The sequence below is a fragment of the Vulpes lagopus genome, chromosome 13 (assembly GCF_018345385.1).
Source record: "Vulpes lagopus strain Blue_001 chromosome 13, ASM1834538v1, whole genome shotgun sequence".
Taxonomy (NCBI): Eukaryota; Metazoa; Chordata; class Mammalia; order Carnivora; family Canidae; genus Vulpes; species Vulpes lagopus.
Window position 1 is genome coordinate 16386637 of NC_054836.1, and position 22656 is coordinate 16409292.

Below are 22656 nucleotides of genomic sequence, written 5' to 3' on the forward strand. Positions count from 1 at the left end.
CCCTCTCCTTCTGCCCCTCCTTCACTCTCTCTAATAAAAAGAAAAATTAAAAAAAAAAGTGGTGGTTCATCTTGATATTTTTAGATTAATTTTGCAACTTTATTGGAAAAATGACTAATGACTTGATTATTTTTTGCATGAAAGTTAATGGATGATGATCTTCTCAAGCCACTGGGAATTAACTATCTCCATTTTAGTAGTTGACCTTGCATATATGAGAGATATTTGTACAACTCTGAATTTTAAGCATGATGTTTGTTACAAAAAATCACATATCTAGTCATACTCTTGAGTGAAAAGTGTCCTGGATATAAAAGCTATGTGTGGGTCTGGTCTTGGTGCTAGGATGGTGGCAGGGGATCCTTTTAGCCTTAGGCCTTCCTGGTGAGACTGCCTGAAACAGAGGTGTGGTTCCCTGGAAAGGAACAGAGTTGTCCTGTGCATCAGGGTGCCAGGTGCAGTCTCTCTCGGGAAGTTTCTGCTCCAGAAGCCTAAGTCTACTTCCTGGTTAGAGGGAAGAGAACCTTATAAGGGCATTGTATGGGGGCATCCAGTAGCCTGAAAACAGTCTGGCTTAGAGTGAACTCCTTATTTGAATCCCTTGTGTAACCCATTTTTTTTTCTTCAAAATCAAGTGGTAATTCAAAACTAGCAGGAAATAAAATGTCCAATTTCAAATGTGCAGTGAATGTGTAGGCAAGCAGAGATTGTTTCTTCTAGCTCTCTTTTCTGGTGTTATTCATTTGCACTTTTCCCCAACAAACTTTCCCCTAACACTTGTTATAGTAAATGATACTATTTATATGACAAGTGAGAGGCACCACTCAATGCTTGTTTCAGACATGTACGTTTTCATTACCTCAAGTAATGAAGTTTTTGACTATGATGTGTGTGGGATAGTGTTATTTTTATTGAACTATATCCCATCACCAATCTTTTATTTATGTGACATCTTGAAAACTTCTACTAAGGAAAAGGTAAGCATTTCCATCCTATTTTCACAGAGCTACCAAGTTATGATTGTGGTTTTATAGTTTAAAATGTAATGGATTAAAAAAAAATCCCATTGCTCCTTGGAGTGTCCTTAGCAGACAGGTGTATAACAAAGCAACAGAGCAAAAACAGGCTCTGCAAATTCAGCCAGAAAGATTTTGAAAAATTTAAAAAGCATTGTAATCACTAATTGCATAGACAGGGAGCCTCAAGAGAATCATTCTGTGGAAGTTAGGATTGGGAGTGAGGAGAGATGAGTTCAAAATCTGCTTTCAATCTATCCTGACTTTGGCCAAGGGGGTTAATATCCCAGGATCTTAAGCTTTAATTTACAAAGCTAGGGGTTTGGTCTAGGTGTCCTGAAGACTCCGTCTCAGCCAACATTATTTTCATCTAAAACAAAGAGCATTGGGATTAGGAGTTAGGATTAGGAAATGGAGCTTCCAAATTTCTGTGCTGGGTTTTATCTCTCCTTGAAAATGAAGAGTGAAGTAGGGGCGCCTGGGTGGCTCAGTTAAGCATCTGCCTTCAGCTCAGGTCATGATCTGCGGGTCCTGGATGGAGCCCCAGGTCAGACTCCTTGCTCAGCAGAAAAGTCTGCTTCTCCCTGTCCCTCTCCCCCTCCCCCTAGTTCATGCTCGCTCTCTCATTCTTTTTCTCCTTCTCAGATAAGTAAAGTCTTTAAGAAGAATGAAAAATTATGTTAAATTATCTTCTCATCTTCTCAGAACTTCTGGATAGAAAATTCTTTATTTTCTGGCATACTTTTATAGTCTATTTGCACAATTTTCCCCAAAAAAGATGGTAGGAATAATCAAGTTTCATTTCTAAGCTCCAGATTTGTGGTTTATGTGATCTCAACCCCTTCTAAAGTCAATAAATGACAAAGAAGAAAGTATCAGTGCTATTTATACATCAGGATTTTTTTTACAAGTCACAGACCATCTTTATTCAAATAGTTTAAGTGAAAAGTAAAAATACATCATCTCACGCAATTAGAAGTAGAGAGGAAATGTCAGGCTCCAGATGCTGTGTGGTACTCCCTGTTCCCCCGTCTCTGAGCAGCTCCTTCCTTAGTGTTGGCTTCATTCTAACATGGTAACCCTCAGTCAGTTCCAAGATGGGAGCCTGTCGCTGAATGCTGCTTTGTTCGTGTCCAGCGAGGAAGAGAGGCACCTCCAGTATGGATCCCTTATGTTTCTTCTATTTATTATCGCACTTTAACAACTACATATTTTACACCTCCTCCCTCTGCCTCCACTTTTCTCTTTCTTTTTTTCTTTTTGTTTCGATTGTTTCTCCTCAAAAGAATATTAACATGATGAGAGCAAGAGTTTTGCTTGTTTTTTTGTCTTTTGTTCACTGTTCTCTCCAGCGCAGTGCCTGTCATGTAGTAGTCACTCAGTAAACATTTATTGAATGAATGAATGTTTTATAAGCAAGTGTTGCATTACATATTTTTCAGAGCTTTAAAGTGACACTTATATTTTTGAAGGTATTGAAAGGATAAAAACTACATAAATCTGGCTAAACATTTTTGGACATTTTTGTTTTTATGCCACTTGTTTTAAAGGTTTTGTTTTACTCTTCATCTTTTACATCATTAAATGGAAACGCTATTCTCTAGGATAAATTTCCATCAGAAAATTGAGTAAGTTCCTTATTTGAATCTCTTTTGTAATCTGTTTTTTTCTTCAAAATGAAGTGCCAGTTTCTTTAAAACTAGCAGGAAATAAAATGTCCAATTTCAAATGTACACAATGTGTAGGCAAGGGAAGATTGTTTTTGCTAGCTTCCTTTTCTGGTGTCATTCATTAAATAATACCTTCTCAACAGACCTCCTCATAAGACTTGTTATAGTAAATGATATTATTTATATGACAAGTAACAGGCACTACTCAATGCTAACCTTTTATTAGACATGTACATTTTCGTTTCAGTTGTTATAATACTTATATGAGTTTTTCAGAAAAAATGAGAATTGTTTTCCCCCTTGGTGACATTATTATGTCACTGAGCCAGGAAGGCTATAGTAATCTTGTTTCTATTAACAGCTGTTCTGTCAAGTTGTCACTAGAACAGTATATTCATAGTTAGTCATATATGAAAGGACTCCATCCTTTTGGACAACAGTCTATTCCATTCCTGTTCGATGAACCTTCTAGAAATTTAGGTCCTGTTCAACTCTTCCCTCTTTTTTATATATAATAATAATTAAACTCCAGAAGAACTTGAGTGATGGGGACCCAACCTTTGTCTCAGACTTTGTCCCCATTCCTTTCCTTCAGACATTTTGGTTTTTTTAGCCACAATAAACTGCAAAATATTTCTTCATTCATGACTCTTGTTCTTTACTAAACTCAACTGTTTTGAGCTTGGAAATATTCTATCTCCTTATCGTACATCCATAGTTTTCTCTAGAGCTGTTTGTATGGCCCTTCTGTTACAAGATTCCACACTTTTCTCCAGTTAGGATTTATTTCTTTTTCTTCTTCATTGCCTTAGTATTTCAATAATTTAGCTGTTTGTCTCCATAGCACTTAATATAGGTCTGTGATAGTAGAGTTACTTGGGTGTCCCTTTTGACACTGACTTGAGTATAAAAGTTTTGCTTGAGGATTTAGATAGGATTTTTCTTTAAGGTGCCACCGTTTGAGCCATTGCTGAGCATTCTTTTCATTAGCTCCAGGAATGTTTATGGAGGTCATCTCAGTTTGCTGAAAGCAGCACATCTGCACATTTCCATCAAACTGAGCAGTACCCCAGATGCTAAAATGGTACAAAGAAATATATTTATTTGTTGAAGTAGCAGAGGGGAAAAAATACAAATACATCAGTTGCCCAGTCTACCATGCCAGGGTAGAGTTATCTCTAGGCAGAACAGAGGATAGGAATAGCCAGCTGTGGGTGTGATCAGTCATTACCTGGTTATGGGTCAATTGCTTTCCTTGATTTTATGAGGTGATTCACTGGAAAAGAAATGAGCGTCATCTAAATAACCAAAGTGGCACCTCACAGTCTCATTCTCTATAGACGTCTTACTGCCCTATCATTTCCCCTTACCCTTGTTAGAGAGCAGTTTACTTTCTGGTTGGTCCATTAGCCCTAAGCTGTTATGTATGAAAGGGATGGGGGGCAAGCAGAACTTTGTCATTTCCTTCTTTCCTTCCAAGACTCCAGCAGAAAATTTGGGGGAGGAGAGGGTGTGGCAAGGAAACTTATTTATTTTTGGTTCCATTGCTTTTTCTTACTTGGGAAAGCCGTGCTGGTGATTGTACTTCACAGAACATTTCTCTAGACAGTTTATACCAAGCAATATGAAGTTGTTCTTGGATGCTTATCTACTCCATAGCTAACCTAAGCATAGTATGATTTGGGCTTATATTGCTGGAGGAGTAGAATTTTAAAAGTCTTCCAGCACATGCAGTACCTTTCCACGTCTTCCAAGGTTAGACAATCACAAACAGATTGTAGATGTTTAATAAATGTTAGTTGAATGAATGACTAATCATTTGGTTAAATAGATACCTGTAGAGAACAAAATAGTTTTGAATTTTTTTCATTATTTTTTTATGAGCTACATTTACAATGTTAAATAATAGATGATCTAGGTAAAAAACATTAAACTTAATAGTGAATATAAGAGAAAAAGTAAACTATCCCTCCACCCACACTTTATCTCCCAAGCCCAGTGTCATTCAGCACAGGGCTGTCTGTTTATAGCTTCTAGGGTATTACCCATCACCTCCTACTTCTCTTTTAAACACTAACTGCTTTCAATTTGATGTCTGCCCTCTCCCCAATATATCCTAGACATGTTTTGTTGTTAATACTTATAGAAATATTGCATTCTTTTTAATAGCTACACAGTTTTTTTTGTTGTATGAATGCACCAGATTTTACTTAATGAATGGAGAGTTTAGAATATTTCAAAAATTTCACTGTTTATTGAGAACATGAAGAGAATATTCTTATTAATGTATCTTTGCTTATTTCTACATCTGCATCTATAAATTTCCAGGAGAAATGCTGGTTTAAGGCCTGTGGTCAGTATTTTAATTTTTTTTAAAGGTTTATTTACTTATGAGAGAGAGAGAGAGAGAGAGAACAAGCAGGAAGGCCAGAGGGATAGGGAGAGAGAATCCCAAGCAGAATTTGCACTGAGTGTAGAGCTGGACATGGGGCTTGATCCCATGACCCTTAGATCACCACCTGAGTGGAAACCAAGAGGCAGCACTCAACCAACAGTGCCACACAGCCGCCCGGGGAAGTATTTTAACTTTTAATTGATGCCGACCAATCTCCTCACCCACTTCAGTGACATCTGACCTCATATAGTATATGAGTGTATATGTTTCCATACATTCTTGCCAGTGTTAAATATTATTTGGATTAATTTGCTTTGAGTTTCATGTTTGGGTTTCCTCCCAGATGATTGCTGTCCTCCCCATTCAGTCCTTTGTCTGTGTATTGGGGGATGGAGTCTATCAGGCCCCCATAAGCAATGTATGCAGTTCTCTCAGACTTTGAACTCTGCACCTTTCCAGGTAGAAGCCTGACATAGTGGTTTAGGAATCAGAGACCTGGCTTTTGACCCAGCTTGGCCACCAGCTTGCTATTGCTACCTTGAATAATTCCATTTTTGTTTCTTGATTTCTCATCTTCCTAGGATGTAAATATCGGACGTTTAATGCCTCCCTGACATTTTCCCTAGATCCCTGAGATTGAATCGGAGAAAAAGAGGGCTAGAAAGGAGAAGTGTTGTACCAAATTGTATGACTTTTGACAGTCTCTCTGGGCTAGAATGTTTTTACCTAGAAAAGTGCACCAGTTGAACCCTCCAAGGCCTGTTTAGATCTCTCAGTCAATGAATATGTATTCAACTTGACATGAGCAAAAAAAAGAAAAAAAAGTCCTTTGCTAAAAGTCCTAAGGGGCTCCTGTTCCACCTAGTGGGCCTCAGTGGGGCTTTAGGATGAGCTATCTGTAACAGTTATAATTTCATTTCTGTATACTCTTTAGTAGGAGTTATGATATTGATGTGGTAACATTTTCCCTGTTCTTCTCATCCCCTTTTTTTACTCTGTGGTTTGTGGAAACCCATTTTGAATTGGCTGCTTCCAGTTTACTCATAATTGACCCTTTAGCTCATGCAGTCAAGGCGATGGACTTTTACACATGATACATAGTGATTTGGAGATCACGAACTTAAAGGTCAGTCAGGTATCAGGCTATCAGAGCCTCTGCCACTCTGGGGGGACAAGGAAAGTGGGGAAGCATGGCAGTGACATCCTATATAAGGGGCAGGTTGTGTAGCAATGGACATATAACTTGTAGCCACACTGGGTTTTTTTTTATTTCTTTTTTTTTTTTCCTAAGGTTTTATTTATTTATTCATGAGAGACACAGAGAGAAGCAGAAGGAGAAGGCAGGCTCCCTGTGGGGAGCCTGATGCAGGACTTGATTCCAAGACCCTGGGATCATGACCTGAGCCAAAGGCAGATGCTCAACCACTGAGCCACCCATGCCCCACATTGGGTTTTTCTAGAAAAGCCAAGGTGTTTTTCAAACACTTTTTTTTGATATTTTTATTGTTTTAATTTTTTTGTATATTTTTTATTGGAGTTCAATTTGCCAGCATATAGCATAATGCCCAGTGCTCATCCTGTCAAGTGCCCCCCCTCAGTGCCCATCACAGAGTCACCCTAACCCCCTGCCCACCTCCCCTTCCACTACCCCTTGTTCGTATCCCAGAGTTAGGAGTCTCTCATGTTCTGTCACCATCTCTGATATTTCCCACTCATTTTCTCTCCTTTCCCTTATAATCCCTTTCACTATTTTTTATATTCCCCGAATGAGTGAAACCATATAATGTTTGTCCTTCTCTGATTGACTTACTTCACTCAGCATCATACCCTCCAGTTCCATCCACGTCGAAGCAAATGATGGGTATTCGTCATTTCTAATGGCTGAGTAATATTCCATTGTATATATAGACCACATCTTCTTTATCCATTCGTCTTTTGATGGACACTGAGGCTCTTTCCATAGTTTGGCTGTTGTGCACATTGATGCTATAAACATTGGGGTGTAGGTGTCCTGCCATTTCACTGCAACTGTATCTTTGAGGTAAATCCCCAGCAGTGCAATTGCTGGGTTGTAGGGTAGCTCTATTTTTAACTCTTTGAGGAACCTCCACACAGTTTTCCAGAGTGGCTGTACCAGTTCACATTCCCACCAACAGTGCAAGATGGTTCTCCTTTCTCCACATCTTCTCCAACATTTGTTGTTTCCTGTCTTGTTAATTTTCCCCATTCTCACTGGTGTCAGGTAGTATCTCATTGTGGTTTTGATTTGTATTTCCCTGATGGCAAGTGATGCGGAGCATTTTCTCATGTGCTTTTTGGCATGTCTGTGTCTACTTTGGTGAAATTTCTGTTCATGTCTTTTGCCCATTTCATGATTGGATTGTTTGTTTCTTGGGTGTTGAGTTTAATAAGTTCTTTATAGGTCTTGGATACTAGCCCTTTATCTGATATGTCATTTGCAACTATCTTCTCCCACTCTGTGGTTGTCTTTTAGTTGTTGACTGTTTCTTTTGCTGTGCAGAAGCTTTTTATCTTGATTAAGTCCCAATAATTCATTTTTGCTTTCGTTTCCCTTGCCTTCATAGATGTATCTTGCAAGAAGTAGCTGTGGCCAAGTTCAAAAGGGGTGTTGCCTGTGTTCTCCTCTAGGATTTTGATGGATTCTTGTCTCCCATTTAGATCTTTCATCCATTTTGAGTTTATCTTTGTGTCTGGTGTAAGAGAATGGTCTAGTTTCATTCTGTACATGGCTAATCCTATGTTCCCAGCACCATTTATTGAAGAGACTGTCCTTTTTCCAGTGGATCGTCTTTCCTGCTTTGTCGAATATTAGTTGACTGTAGAGTTGAGGGCCCATTTCTGGGTTCTCTATTCTGTTCCATTGATCTATGTGTCCGTTTTTGTGCCAGTACCATACTGTCTTGATGATCACAGCTTTGCGATACAACTTGAAATCCGGTATTGTGATGCCCCCGACTCTGGTTTTCTTTTTTTGTATTCCCCTGGCTATTCGGCGTCTTTTCTGATTCCACACAAATCTTAAGGTGATTTGTTCCAACTCTCTGAAGAAAGTCCATGGCATTTTGATAGGGATTGCATTGAATGTGTAAATTGCCCTGGGTAGCATTGACATTTTCACAATATTAATTCTTCCAATCCATGAGCATGGAATATTTTTCCATCTGTTTTTTAAATACTTAATAAATTTCTAAAACATTTCATAAGCCAAACAAACCAAGTCTGGGTTGGATTTCACTCTGCGGTAAACCCATGTATGGTTTAGAACCTTTTCTCCTTGATGTTGCCTTACTGTATATGAGCTTATCTCCTTCTGGGTAGAATGTTAGGATGTAATATTAGTTTCTAACATGGGCTTTTTGAAATAGAATTTCAAACAAATCTTTTACCATCTCTGTAATCTGAAATGTGAGTGGAAATAAAATAATGACTTTTTCTTTATAGCAGTAGTATACAGAATTTCACCTATTTAGGAAAGGGAAACTCCCAATGACATCCCGTAGGACGCTTCTTTGCTTCTTTTCAAAATTTAATGAAATCTGTAGCCTCTGTGTTTGTCAATTATTACAGGATAAGAATGTATTTATTTTGATCAACATACCCAGGATGAACTAAACACATTATAAGAAGGTAACCAGCAGACAGCAGAGTGCAATACTAGGAGCTGTGCCACTTGTGGCAATTTAAGGAAGATCATTTGAGGATTTTATTTTTCATGTTTATGCATGCATTATTTAATCTGCACTTAATGGGCATCTTCTCTAAACTCAGCCTTGATTTGCGTGCTATGAGCACAGCTGGAGTAAGAGCAAATAATGAGTGATGGGGGATACAGACAGCTGGAAAGAGGGAATCAGGTAATTATAACATCCGGATAGAACACCTCATAGTGTGGACGGACTCATTGAAAATGCCCCTAACTTGAGCCCTGGCAGTCAGCAGAGATTTCCAAAGGAAATTATAGTCAAGTTGAGAGCTGAAGCCTCTGGGATGTGGGGGACAGAAGGGCAGAGGGAGGAACAGCCCACCCATCTAAGAGCACGTGGTGAACCCGAGCTCTGCAGGCATGCCGTATGGCTATCGTTTTTAGAGTGTGCGGGAGAGTTGGGAGAGGTCCAGCGAGATCCCTGTTGTGCAGGTCCTGTGAGTCCTGTTAAGTGGCCCCTGAAAAGTTTTGAGAAGAGCCTTGATCAGATGAACAATTTTTAAAAGCCAATTTGTATTTCAGTTTCCCCATTAGCTCTCTCCTTATTGCTGTCTTTTTAGACCTCTTTAGTCCAGGTGGTACTGCAAGTGAACAGCTGCATAGGTGCCTCCCATGGCCTCTGGTCTTGTTAGCTTTGGGTTTTTTGCTCCCAGCACCTGGGTAGATCTGGTGATAAAGAAGATCCATGACCACTACATAGCCCTAGGAAAGAAGACAGGAAAACCATGACAGAGAAAAAGATGATGCTTATTTTGATCACAGAAATAGAATGGCACTGCAGCAGGAGGCAGGAGGCCAGGATATGAGACTTAGGGCCAAAACTGTATATTTTGGTTTCCTCAGTTTTCAAATGAACAGTTGTATTATACATGGTGGAAGGTGACACTCAGCTTTACGCTTAAGGACTGGTTTTTCGTGTGCATGAAGGGACAGTCACCCTGTGGGTGAGTCAAATCGTAGAAGTATTTAATGCACTAAGATTTTACATATGCAGGTATGTATTTGTGTGTGTAATGTTCATTAAGCAAGAGGAAGTTTTATTAGAAAGGGAAATGTGGGTCAGTAGGAGTTAGAATATATTTGAGAAACCGATGGTGATGCTAATGACAGTACACGCTTACTATAGTTTTCAGGAGCTGCCTTCTTATATGGAAAGGCAGGTTGTATGAGCAGAAGCTATTGTTGGTACCCTGCACAAGCGTACCTTGGCGAGAGACTGAGAAAGACCCCTCCACCGTCACAGCATTTGAGACTTCAGTGTCTAACAGTTTCCTGCCCGGGTGAAAGTAGGATCGGATTGCTCTGGTGGAGATGGTGGTGCAAAACTTGAGACCCTGATGTACAAACCTAATTTTCTTCCCCTTTGTTATTTTCTCCAATGGAAATTTCTTTTCTTTTCTTCTTCTTCTTCTTCTTCTTCTTCTTCTTCTTCTTCTTCTTCTTCTTCTTCTTTTACTATCATGACAGTCTGAAGTCACCTTGCTAATATATTTTTTTATTTTTTTAAAAGATTTTATTTATTCATGAGAGGCAGAGAGAGAGAGAGAGAGAGAAAGAGAGAGAGAAAGAGGCAGAGACACAGGCAGAGAGAAGTAGGCTCCACGCAGGAGCCTGATGTGGGACTCGCCCAGGTCTCCAGAATCACACCCCGGGCTGACAGTGGCACTAAACCGCTAAGCCACCAGGGCTGCCCTACCTTGCTAATTTAGAAACATAAAATATATAACATAAGCTTAGTTATCTTTAACTTTATTCATGTAGTAATCATAGTAAAGAAATGTTTTATCTTAGCCAAGTGTATGATACCTTGCATGAAATCTGCCACTTCTAAGATGTTGCCAGTTTCAGACAACTAGATAGTGACTTTGAGGAAGATAGTATGGGACTCTGTTAAGATTTTTAAAGACTGTTCTTATCATTTTTGTACTGAAGTGGCTTTGCTAGTGTAGGGATTTAAGAAGTCCTCACTTTCAGAAAAGGTTATAAGGAGCCTCTCCTCCGTAACACTTTGCCGATGTGACTTGGCATAAACAGTTTTATTTTTATCATCTTATACCTATGAATACTGAACATGTGAGATATAACTCTATCCTTTATAGGTGTATTTCTTTTCCTATCTTGCTTTTGTGTATACAGAAAAAAATCTCCTTCAAATGCTGCCATAGCCAGAAGAAGAAAAATGAGAGCACCCAGAGACTGGGACTTGCCCAAGGTCCTGCCTCTATACAATTGGAAGGCAATCTGTGACTGAACCCTTAATTACTGTTATTACATTAAAAATCTTGTACAACCCTTGACCATTTATGTGGTGCTTGAGCAAGCTGGAAGCTGTGTCCTGAGCGGTTGGGCATCACTGAGCACTGCAAGCAAGGAAGCACTGGTGGGAGGGATGCATATAAGGGTGCAGAGTACTAGTGACCTTCCATCAGTGACAGAGCTCAGTCAGCAGGATTGAGATGAACTGGGGTCCCCACCAGGACAACCACTGATTAGAAGCAGCATGAAGGATTTCAGGGCCTTGTCCAGACCTGGGGACAGTGTACTGAGTTTTGTCATGGGAAGATTGGAGGTCATTGCCTGCCTGAAGGTTAACTGATGCTGTAGGACTGTGCACTTTCCACTGAATTAAGCTATAGTTTAAAATTTTTATAGCTTTGACTATGCTATTAAGTCAAACAAAGTAGTGGTATGTTTGAAATTTCAATTCAGGAGATATTCAAGGGTAAGAATTAATTCCAGCTAAAATTCATACTCATTTTTTATTGTCTTTCCCTTTTTTCTCCTTTGGTGCTCGTGGCCTGCTTATAGTATTTCCAGACCTGCTGATTGTTTATCAAAACATGGGTTCTGATGCAGTGCTTACTTACTGCAAGCATTTTACATAAAATCTTATTCCTTCACAGATTTCAAAAATTGTGGGGTTGAAAAGTTCATGTAATGATGACCTTATCAACATTTGATTTATATTACGAGCTGACATTTGTTGCCTTTTTAACTGAACAAAAAAAATGCACACATATCAAAATAGCATCGAATTTTCAGAATAAAGAATTCTCTCTTCCTTCTAGCCCTGGACTTTCTATCCTTCAGTGGCAATTCTTTTCAAGCAGGTGTGTGTGTGTGTGTGTGTGTGTGTGTGAGAGAGAGAGAGAAAGAGAGAAGGAAGGGATAATAGATACTAGGTAAACAAACTTAATTGTCTTGCTGTTTCTTTTGAATTGCTTGTAGAACAATGAGTAGATTGCAGTGCAACTAAGTCCATAAACACATGCATATACGCCCCCCCCTCCCATAATCATGCTACCCATTTCTCCATGTCAAAAACACAACACAATTATTTTTAAGCTTTAGGATGCACAAGGATTGAATAGGAAGCTTGGCCAAAATATAGAATGCAAGCTTCACAAGGACAGGAGTTTTGTCTGTGTTTCTCCTGTGCCTGGTGTTTGGCACAGGGTGGATGTTAAATATTTCTTCAATGATTCTAAGGTCTCATCCCCATCAATTTGGTTTTGGTAAGTTTAGGATAGAGCCTAATGAATTTGCATTGGTGGCAGTGGATGTGGATCACTGAAGGAGCCCACTTTGAGAAACACCTCATGGTGGGCCTGTGGTTGTGGCTGTGTTGATAGGAACAGTCTAATCCCTGATGGAGCATAGTAGGAGTTTCCTGTGTCTGGAAATAAGTGACAAAATTACTTTGCTTTGTGGAGGATAGACTGTGTTCTATCACTTGAGTGATACCTTGTAAAGTGGAGTGTCCCATGTGCAGGCCCCTAGGTACTGGGGCTTGAAGCCATGGCAAAGAAAATATTTTTCTGACTTTATATGACTTTATACTTCTGTTTATTTTTGTGAAATACCATAAAAGCTATTCACATTTTTATGTAAAGATTGAGGTTGAATTATATCTAGTTGAACAGTGATAGCTATTATGATACAGATGTTTATTCTTCTTAACCAGAAGACATAAGGGGCTTGGTGCCAAACCACACATCTTTTTTTTATTGCATACTTTGTAGTATTCTTACTGACTGTAAGTGTAACCCACGTGTCATAAAGTCTAAAGTAGTTCAAATACAGCAAACCACCTAACAGCTTTTTAAAAAAAGATTTTATTTATTTATTCATGAGAGATACACAGAGAGAGACAGAGACATAGGCAGGGGGAGAAGCAGACTCCCTGAAGGGAACCCTATGTGGGATTTGATCCCAGACCCCCAGGATCATGACCTGAGCCAAAGGCAGACGCTTAACCACTGAACCACCCAGGTGCCCCCACCTAACAGCTTTTAAACTTAATTACTATAGTCAGAGAACAGCTCTTCTGTTATCAAATCTTCCAGAAACCCTCAACTCCTATGTCATCTCTTTTTTGCCTAAAGACAATGGTACATGAAGCATAACTGCCACTCTTCCCAACCCTGTCACTTAGCAAGATTTGCTTCTGCAGAAGTTACTAGCAAGATGTTTACATTAGAGACAACCACGTGTCCACTTTCACATACTACCTACATTCATGCCTGGATCTTTTTAGTAGCAGAGAGGAACAGGATGAGCTACAGCATAGAAAAGCAGCTGGTGGGTCATTTACAGGTTCATCTGGGAGTAATTGGAGACAATAAAATTAGGAATCTTTTTCAGTGAGTACATTAATCTTAATGCAGGGAAGTAACTATTTAGACAAGAAACAGTTTCAACATTTTGGATTAATGTGTGATATGCAAGCAAATTAGAGGCTGGAACAAGGTTTGCAGTGTTCCAGGAAAGGAAAAGAGATCTTACAATGCTAGCATTTTGCACCATTAACCTAGTTAGGAGGGATTAGTAATGAGGCAGGATTAGTAGTGAAGGATCACATTGCAGTTATAATGATTCATTATTGTAGATGTGTTGTAGTTGCATGTTAATTGTGTAGTTAAACAGCTGTATGCCTTTTTAGTGCTACTTCAGTTTTTTTTAGCCAACCCACTTGTAATAAAGAACTTTTCAAGACCTCTTTTTTAGTATCAAAGAAACGTATCTGTATCATCAACAATTCAAAATGATGTAGAAAGGTACATGTAGAAAACTAAGTTGTTTCTATATTCCTCCCCTCAGCTGTGACCATAGTTTGATAGGCAGATTCCTTGTGTGTGTGTGTGTGTGTGTGTTACTATGCAGACCAGGGTCTTGGCCCTTTGGTGGCAGATTGATTGGTTTGAATCTTAGCAGTGGTAAAAGTAACAATGCATTTGTGATAAAATTACTTTGAACCAAATAACTCTATTAGTTTGAGCCACATGAAATTGCTATGTTAGTAGGTCAAAAATGTCAAATATTGGCAGTTTTATGTGATTCAGCTATACTACTAGAGCAATTTGTTCTTTGAAGTGATTTAGTAAGCCTTTTCTGTTGTCCTCTGAGGCTGCGATGTGGAAGTAGCCTAGCCTGCCCCCCCCGCCCCCGCCCCCGACCACCATTTGCTGGTAGTTGACTGGTGGATAGACAGTGATGTAGTGATGGCAGGAGTGGAATTGTTGAGTCTGTGATTTTTAGTACCACATTGCAGGTTTGTGACCTTGGGGATATTAGGAGCAGGGCAAAGCAGGAGGAATATGCAGTGGGATTGAATTTCTGTCTATCCCCAAATAGAAGAACTTAGCTCTGGAGCAAGTAAGAACAGTAAACTTTTTTCTGAGGGGTAGAAAATAATTTATTTAATATTTCTAAAGTATTCCTAACGTGTATTATCTTTTCCACCTTTGGGTGACAACCTGGCAGTCAAGAAGCATGTCTCCAAATCCTGTATGTGATTTTAGCCAAATTAAGTTTATAAGATACCACATTTTGACCTTGTGTTTGGGTTATCCATGACCTCTTTTACCTGTAACACAGAGTTGACCGTTTGTATGTGTGTGCATACAGAGCATAAAATGCAGAGTACGGAGTCAAAGATACAGTTCCATTTTTTTTTTTTTTTACCTGATTCTTCTACTTTTTCATGTGTTAATTTATGGGTGTGCGCATGTGTATGTGTTTCTTAATCATATTATATATCATTAAGGGAAGGATCTGGAATAAGCAGAACCACAGCATTTCTCTATGTAGCTGAATGAGGCGGCATACCTTGCAGAACTGTGTACAAGTTAACCTAGAAGCTGTGTATCTGTTCATTTCTCTGTCTAGACCATTTAGTCTTCACAGATAAAGTTAAACAAGCAGTCTTGTTTTTTTTTATTTTTATTTTTGTTGTTGTTTGCTCTTTACCCCTGAGATTTTCCCATTCCAAATACTTCAGCTACAAAAATATTCAGAATGCACTGGCAAGTAACTTCTCATTGAAGGTAAGTAGTTTTCTTATTTCTTTTTTTTTTTTTTTTTTTAATTTTTATTTATTTATGATAGTCACAGAGAGAGAGAGAGAGGCAGAGACACAGGCAGAGGGAGAAGCAGGCTCCATGCACCGGGAGCCCGACGTGGGATTCGATCCCGGGTCTCCAGGATCGCGCCCTGGGCCAAAGGCAGGCGCCAAACCGCTGCGCCACCCAGGGATCCCCAGTTTTCTTATTTCTAGTATAAAGTGAATTTTAGCAGCCTTAGAGCTATCTAGCTGTTGGCTTAAATAAAAGGTTCATGTCTAGTGTAAGTTGTAGCTTGAGATATGGTCGTCTCCTTGGGTTGAATGGGTAGTAATGCTTGTCTTCTAGAAATGTCAGGTAGCAGCCCCTCCAATCTACCCCTCTAGGAAAGAACACATTTGTAAAAAAGAGAGTAAAATGTGAATGCACTTCTTCTTTCCAGAGGCTGAAAGTGGAATGAGCAAGGATAGGTTGTGTTTGTTTGTGGTTTGTCCTTTCCTATTAGGATATCATATAATAAATTAGAAAACTGATATACTAAAGAAGGGTTTTGTCCTTCCTTTATTAACATTGCTTGTAACTGATAAAATGAACATACTTCTGGGGGCACCTAGCTGGCTCAGTCGGTTGAGCTTCTGACTTTGGCTCAAGTCATGATCTCAGGGTCATGAGATCCAGCCCCATGTTGGGCTCCACACTCAACCCAGGAGTCTGCTTGAGGATTCTCTTCTTCTCCCTCTCCCTCTGCTCCTCCCCCTGCTTGTGCATGCTTTTTCTCTCTCAAGTAAATAAAGTATTTTTTTTTATATGAACATACTCTGAACTCTTCTATTAACTCACAATTCATTTGATCATGATGATATTGGAGTTTAGGTGAAATTTATTCCCTCCAAGTCAGAGTGGAAATTGAAGGTGTTTATTCTCAAAACGGGTGGTGGAAGTTTCATTATGGCCTATAAGCAGATATCTGAACCCTGCTGCCATACTAAGGAAGTCTCCCTGTGTCCTTCTGTCCTACTGAGACTTTGTCAGAGACACAATTATCTTTATGAACAGCAGTGGTTTTCTGTTTTTTGTATTGTGACATCATAGTCTCCAAACTGTTCTTAGAATTTTACCCTCAGCCCTAATATTACAAGTCTTTTGCATCACATACAGTTGAACTTTTTCAAACCTCAGGAGTTGAAATGAATTTAAAATGTTGCTATATGTTTACTTAAGACATGTGGAGAAACCAAGTGAGAAACCAAGCATTCTGGAATTGCTAACACTAATGTTGCGGGATTTGTTTGTCAGTAAACGATGAGAAAATAACATGTGGTATATCTGTGATATTATTAGGATTACGTGGAGTATTATTTTGACAGTGTTTGTCTTGAAAAGGGAGACATGTTGGCTTTAGAGCTTAGGTGCTAATCACTGGTCTGACTTGGCAGCCCAGGAGACTTACTTGCTGTGGTAACAACAGGAATTATGGTTTCTGGCAGCTTACTGGAAGCAGTGGCTGCTGCATTGGCAGCCTCCAAACTAGTGAGGTCTGTCACCTTCCCTGATGTTGATGGGTATCCTGGACTGTTTTCTGATCTTCCATGCCATTTGTCAGCCATCAGCTATGAAATTAGTGGTTCTGTCCTTTTTAAAATGCAAATTCATTATGTTAATCTCAAAAGAAAGAGTGTTTGCTTTCAAATACAGGTGTATTGGGGGGATCCCTGGGTGGCTCAGTGATTTAGCGCCTGCCTTTGGCCCAGGGTGTGATCCTGGAGTCCTGGGATCGAGTCCCACGTCGGGCTCCTGGCATGGAGCCTGCTTCTCCCTCCTCCTTTGTCTCTGCCTCTTTCGCTCTCTCTATGTCTATCATAAATAAATAAATAAATAAATAAATAAATAAATAAATAAATAAATCTTTAAAAAAATACAGGGGTATTGGTACGTATTTAACTGATAGTGTACTTTAGAAGTGTGTAGAAATGTATTTAGAAATCTAAAATCTGTAATAATTGAGACTTAACTAGAAAGAAATGTGGAGACTTTTATTCTTCACGTAGAAATGGTTAAAAAAATATAAAAAACTGACATGAGTTTTTTCTATAATATTTGTCACTGTCAGGAAAAAAAACATTTTTTCCCAAGATGAATGCTAACAGAAATGCGATTTTCCTGAAATTGTAGGGGAAGATGCCATGGGAAATGATGAGTGTGAAGACATTACTTTGAGAAATGAGCAACAATTTAGGTGTAAGTGGCGAGAGAAGAAAGGCAATAATGGCACAGAGGTTGGGCAGGCAGTTAAAAAAAATCCTAAGGCAAAGGATCCTCAGGGCATGGGATTCTTAATTTGGTGGAAGCTTCAATACCTTTTTGGGGTTGTTGCTGATAAGGATGGATCCTTGCTAAATTTGACAGGCTAAGGGGATAACTTGAAAAATGAAATTGGACAAGATTACAAATCCTATTGAATAATACATTTCTGAAACTTGCCTCGCAAAGCCAGGTTCCTTTCATGCAACATGGGATCCTTTAGGTCCTTGATTCATTTCACTTATCCATGGTACCTGGTAGGTGTGAAGTACCATACCTGACCATCATTTTCAAATACTCTGTTGTGGTTTGAAATATTGATCTCTGAGGATAAATCTGCCTTAGAAGACTAGCACAGGGCCAAATGTCCTTTTTAAAATGAGCAAATGTGAAGTTGGTCCCCAGATTAATATCTGAAAGCTAGCTATTTAATAAACTTTTAAATGTTTAAGGCTGATGGGCCAGTTGAATAATTAAAAGAAGGAAGATTATAAATTATTAGAATTAATCATACGAACCTCTATCATAAGTCTATATAATGGTTGTTCCTTCACAGTTTGTGTGCTATGATTTTATTATTGTAATTATTTTCCCATGAGTGCTAATTTACAAAGCTCAGATAAAATAAATTTGTAGATTTTTTTTTGCTAGGAGGTTTTTAGTGTATAAAGCTAACTTGCCCATGGAAGATATGTGAGATGAAAGAGAGGGCCTCACCATGGTAGTCTGGACTTCTCTGGCCTTGGACTATACACTACTGCTACTGATTCAGTTTTAGAGGGAACACACTTCTTGTTGTCTTCCAGTGTTGGAATCAGCCACATGAATTCTCTTTCTGAATGACCTTCTTTGGACTAAATATGTTTATTAAAGTTTTTCTTGGGATTAAGGATATAGCATATGTACTGAAACAGTCTTGCCTGGAGAAGTCTACAGAAATTCATAGCAATAACAATAGCTCTAATAAAACAACTGCTCACATTCATTGAGCTCATACTAAAACTTAACAGTCTATATGCTTTTTCTCTGCCTTTCTGGGAAAAGCCAGTGCAGCCCCTCTTACATGGTGATGACATATCTAAAATATCATTTTATTTGAGTAAAATATAAAATGATCTAGATTTTTTAAAATTTTTATTTATTTTTTAAGATTTGGTTGTTTTTTTTTTTTTTTAAAGTGTGTTAAAACATGGGTGCAGGGCAGCCCCGGTGGCTCAGTGGTTTAGCACTGCCTTCAGCCTGGGGTGGGATCCTGGAGACCAGGGATCGAGTCCCATATTGGGCTCCCTGCATGGAGCCTGCTTCTCCCTCTGCCTGTGTCTCTGCCTCTCTCTCTCTGTCTCTCATGAATAAATAAATAAAAAATCTTTAGGAAAAAAAAACATGGGTGCATCTCTTTTTTTTTTGATAGGCTTTATTTTTTAATGCAGTTTTAGGTACACAGCAAAATTGAGTGGCAGGTTTTCACCTACCTACCACTTCCTCCTACCACCTACCTCCTCCCCACCCCCACTCCTAAGTCTCCCCTACTATCAACATCTTTCAGCAGAGTGGTACATTCCTTACAATTGATGAACCTATACTGACACATCATTGTCACTCAAAGTCCAAGGTTTACATTAGGATTCATGCTTGGTGTTATAAATCTTTTTTAAGATGTGTTTTTGCAGTACTGCTGGGTATCAAGAATTTGTCCAGGGCCACCAGTGCCAGTAACTAGGTTCTTGATAGATACTTGATGAATAAATGAATGATTATAAGTTCTTGACAGAACACATGCAAAACATCTTTTTTTTTCTTCAGATTGTATACCAAAAACCAAAATTGAAAATAATTTAAATAGTGATAGAGGTAGCTCCCATTCTTTGAGTATTCTACTTGAACGGTCATTGGTGTAGGGGGAAACAGTTCTGTTTATTTCTGATCTTACTGAGGGACGAGGAAGAGTTTACCTTAAATTAATACTTGGGCAGTGGTGCTTGGGCAGCCCCGGTGGCGCAGCGGTTTGGCGCTGCCTTCAGCCTGGGGTGTGATCCTGGAGACCCAGGATCGAGCTCCACGTCAGGCTCCCTGCATGGAGCCTGCTTCTCCCTCTGCCTGTGTCTCTGCCTCTCTCTCTCTGTGTCTATGAATAAATAAATAAAATCTTTTAAAAAAATACCTGTGCTTATGGTATATCAAATTTTCATATACTTATTTAGTAAGGATCATTTGATAAGATTGGTTACTTCCATGGTACATTAGTTTTTACGTATATTTTCCTGTCTACTATGGTTCTTTTATTTTTGCAAAGATGGAAAGATGTAAGACTAAATCCACTTGTTATTTAATCAATTAGTAACATCTTGTATAAATCTCATGTCTTTTTACTCTGCAATTCCATTTTTCACAATTCACTATAGGAAGATAATTCTAAAAGAAATATTTGTATGTTTTAAACCCAGTCATGTCCTTTGTGGCATTATTTACAAAAATTGAAATCTAAAGTTATTTATTTGCTGTGAGCATTGTCACAGTGAGTCTGATGGGGGGGATGGAGTTGTCTCATTCCCTTTTTTAATTAAAAAAAAAAAAAAGAAGCAAACGTGTTGGGGAAGGAATGGAATTTAAGGGGCAGAATCAATTGTTCTTGCCCAGATCTTAAAATTGACCATGTGGTCTTGTCCACCCTTTTGAAAGGGTAGATATCAGAATGTGTGTTATCTATTAACATACTTAGATCAGGGGCTAGTGCTGGTCTCATAGTAAAAGGAAGATAAAGGAGGAAGAACTGCAGATGATAGCAGGTCCTTTCTCATTCAAGGGATATTCAAAGTGTGTGTGTGTGTGTGTGTGTGTGTGTGTCTCCACCAGGGAACCTAAATGAACAACAATCAGTAAATTTATTGAGTTACTACTATGTATCAGGCCTTGATCTAAGACAAGAGGTTTGGAGGACAATGAATGGTGGCTGCCTAATCTTGAATCTTTCCACTCACAATTCTCCAAAAGTCATAAATCTAACAAAGAGAGCAAATAAAAACACACAGGATCCACATCTTTGAAAGCATTAGGAGATGCCATAAGCCTGTGGTTCCAGAGTGGTGCAAGGGAAGCTTCAGACAAGTTTAAGAGACTGAAAAAGAATAGAGGGGTATGGAGAACTTAGAGGAGCAAGGACCAGAATCACGCCAGAAAGAGAAAACTGACTGTGAACATGTAGTTCACAGCACTGACTTCAGAAAATATTGAAAGTGAATGGGATTGGAAAGTACTGCCTGTGGGAGAGATTCAGGTATATGGGGAAAGAAGGGTACCCTTTGAAGATGGCAGTGAAAGTAAAAAGGAAAAAGAATAGGATGAAATTAAGGATCCTGTAAAATGAAAAAGAAACAAAACACACTAAACCCTCTCCCTTTGTCCCACCAGCACCATCTATAATAACTACATAGAGGAGAGAAGAACTGATGTAAGAGGACTCTCAAACTAAGAACACAGTCCCTTGAATGAATAGGAATAGAACAAACACATCTATATAAAATTGCTGTAAAAACTCAGAAAACGCAAAACAAGGGCATTTCATCTGATAAAAATGCTTTTCAAAAAGCAATCATAAAATTAAGAAAATTGTACACACTACAGTAATCTAAAGTGAATTTTCTCATTCGGGCTCTTGGATATATGAAACCTAAAAATCCCACCTTGAATTGGGAATACAAAAGCTAAGAAGAAAAATGCACAAAACCCAAAATGAAATGAAATGAGTTAACTCCTGGGAGATATAGAAGAAAGGACAAATCAAATCAGAAATGAAGACTAAGTTACAAGATGCCCGAGGGAAAATAGATTGAAATGCCAGGTGACCCAACATATTCATATTTACATTAGATTTAAATGGTCTAAATATCAGTAAAAAGTCAGAGATTGACAGAATGAATTTTAAAAGCCCACGACCCAACGATATGCTGTTTATAAGAAATTTGTATTGTAACAATGTAGTAGGTCAAAAGATGTAAAAAGATACACCATCAAAAGCAAGCTGGAGTGGTTATATTAAAATCTTCAGTGCAAAGAAGATTACCAAAGAAAAAGAGAAATGTTGTATACTGATAAAGGAGCTAGTTCACAAAGAAAACATAAGAATCCTAAATGTGTATGCAGTAAACCCCAGGGCTTCAAAACACACAAAACAAAAACTGGTAGAATTCAAATGAGAAGTTGACAAATCCCCATTTATATTTGGGGATGTCAACAACCCTTTCTCAGTCAGAACCATTATACAGAAAATCAGGAAGTACATAGAAGAGCTCAATGACATCATCAATCTACAGAATCTAATTGACATTTATGGAACTCCTCAACCTCAACTTCAGCAGAATATATATTCCATACGTATAACATGTATACCAAGATAAACCACATCCTGGATAATAAAACAAACCTTAACAAATTTAAAACGATTAAAATCATAATGGAATCTCCCTACAGCTTAATAACAAATAACAGGTGAAATAATTGGGGGAGCTTCATCTAAATTAAAACCCTGTTCCACTGCCCTTGATTTTGAATAGTTATTGGCTTGGAAAATGGGAAAATAGGTATCTCATCTGACAAAATGATAATGACACATATGAGTTTATAGTTACCCATTGTCTCTTTGTCTTTGTTTTACAGCTTCTCTGTTAAAAGGACTAAAACACGCTAATATTGTGCTGCTTCATGACATCATCCACACCAAGGAGACACTGACACTTGTGTTTGAATATGTGGTGAGTAAAATAAGAATTCAGATTTTAGGGCATCCTGGGTGGCTCAGCGGTTTAGCGCCGCCTTCAGCCCAGGACGTGATCCTGGAGATGGGGGATTGAGTCCCACGTCGGGCTCCCTGCATGAAGTCTGCTTCTCCCTCTGCCTGTGTCTCTGCCTCTCTCTCTCTTCTCTCTGTGTACTCTCATGAATATATAAATAAAATCTTAAAAAAAGAAGAATTCTGATTTTATAAACATAAATAAAATTCTTGTAGTATTATGACAGAGTTTCTTATTTAGGTTACTATACCAAAGTATTTTATCTAGTAGGTTTGTGTAATTTTGAAAAATCCAGAAAAATGCTAAGCTGAATTTTCATCAGATGTATTATCTATTTATAACCTATTTGTTATATGTTTGAATATGCTGCAGTTTTCAGGTTTATCAAATAGAATTAAACAGCCAGTGATTGCTCTATCAAA

General features: G+C 38.6%; 1 protein-coding gene across 4 annotated transcripts in view; it reads left to right on the top strand.

Annotated features, from left to right (window-relative positions):
* Positions 1-22656, top strand: part of CDK14 (cyclin dependent kinase 14) — a 727523-nt gene that overhangs the window by 387463 nt on the left and 317404 nt on the right. For all 4 annotated transcript variants that reach the window (XM_041727412.1, XM_041727410.1, XM_041727411.1 and 1 more), the window contains one exon: positions 22101-22195. In XM_041727412.1, the coding sequence (XP_041583346.1) occupies positions 22101-22195 (95 nt within the window). The remainder of the gene's footprint in view (positions 1-22100; positions 22196-22656) is intronic.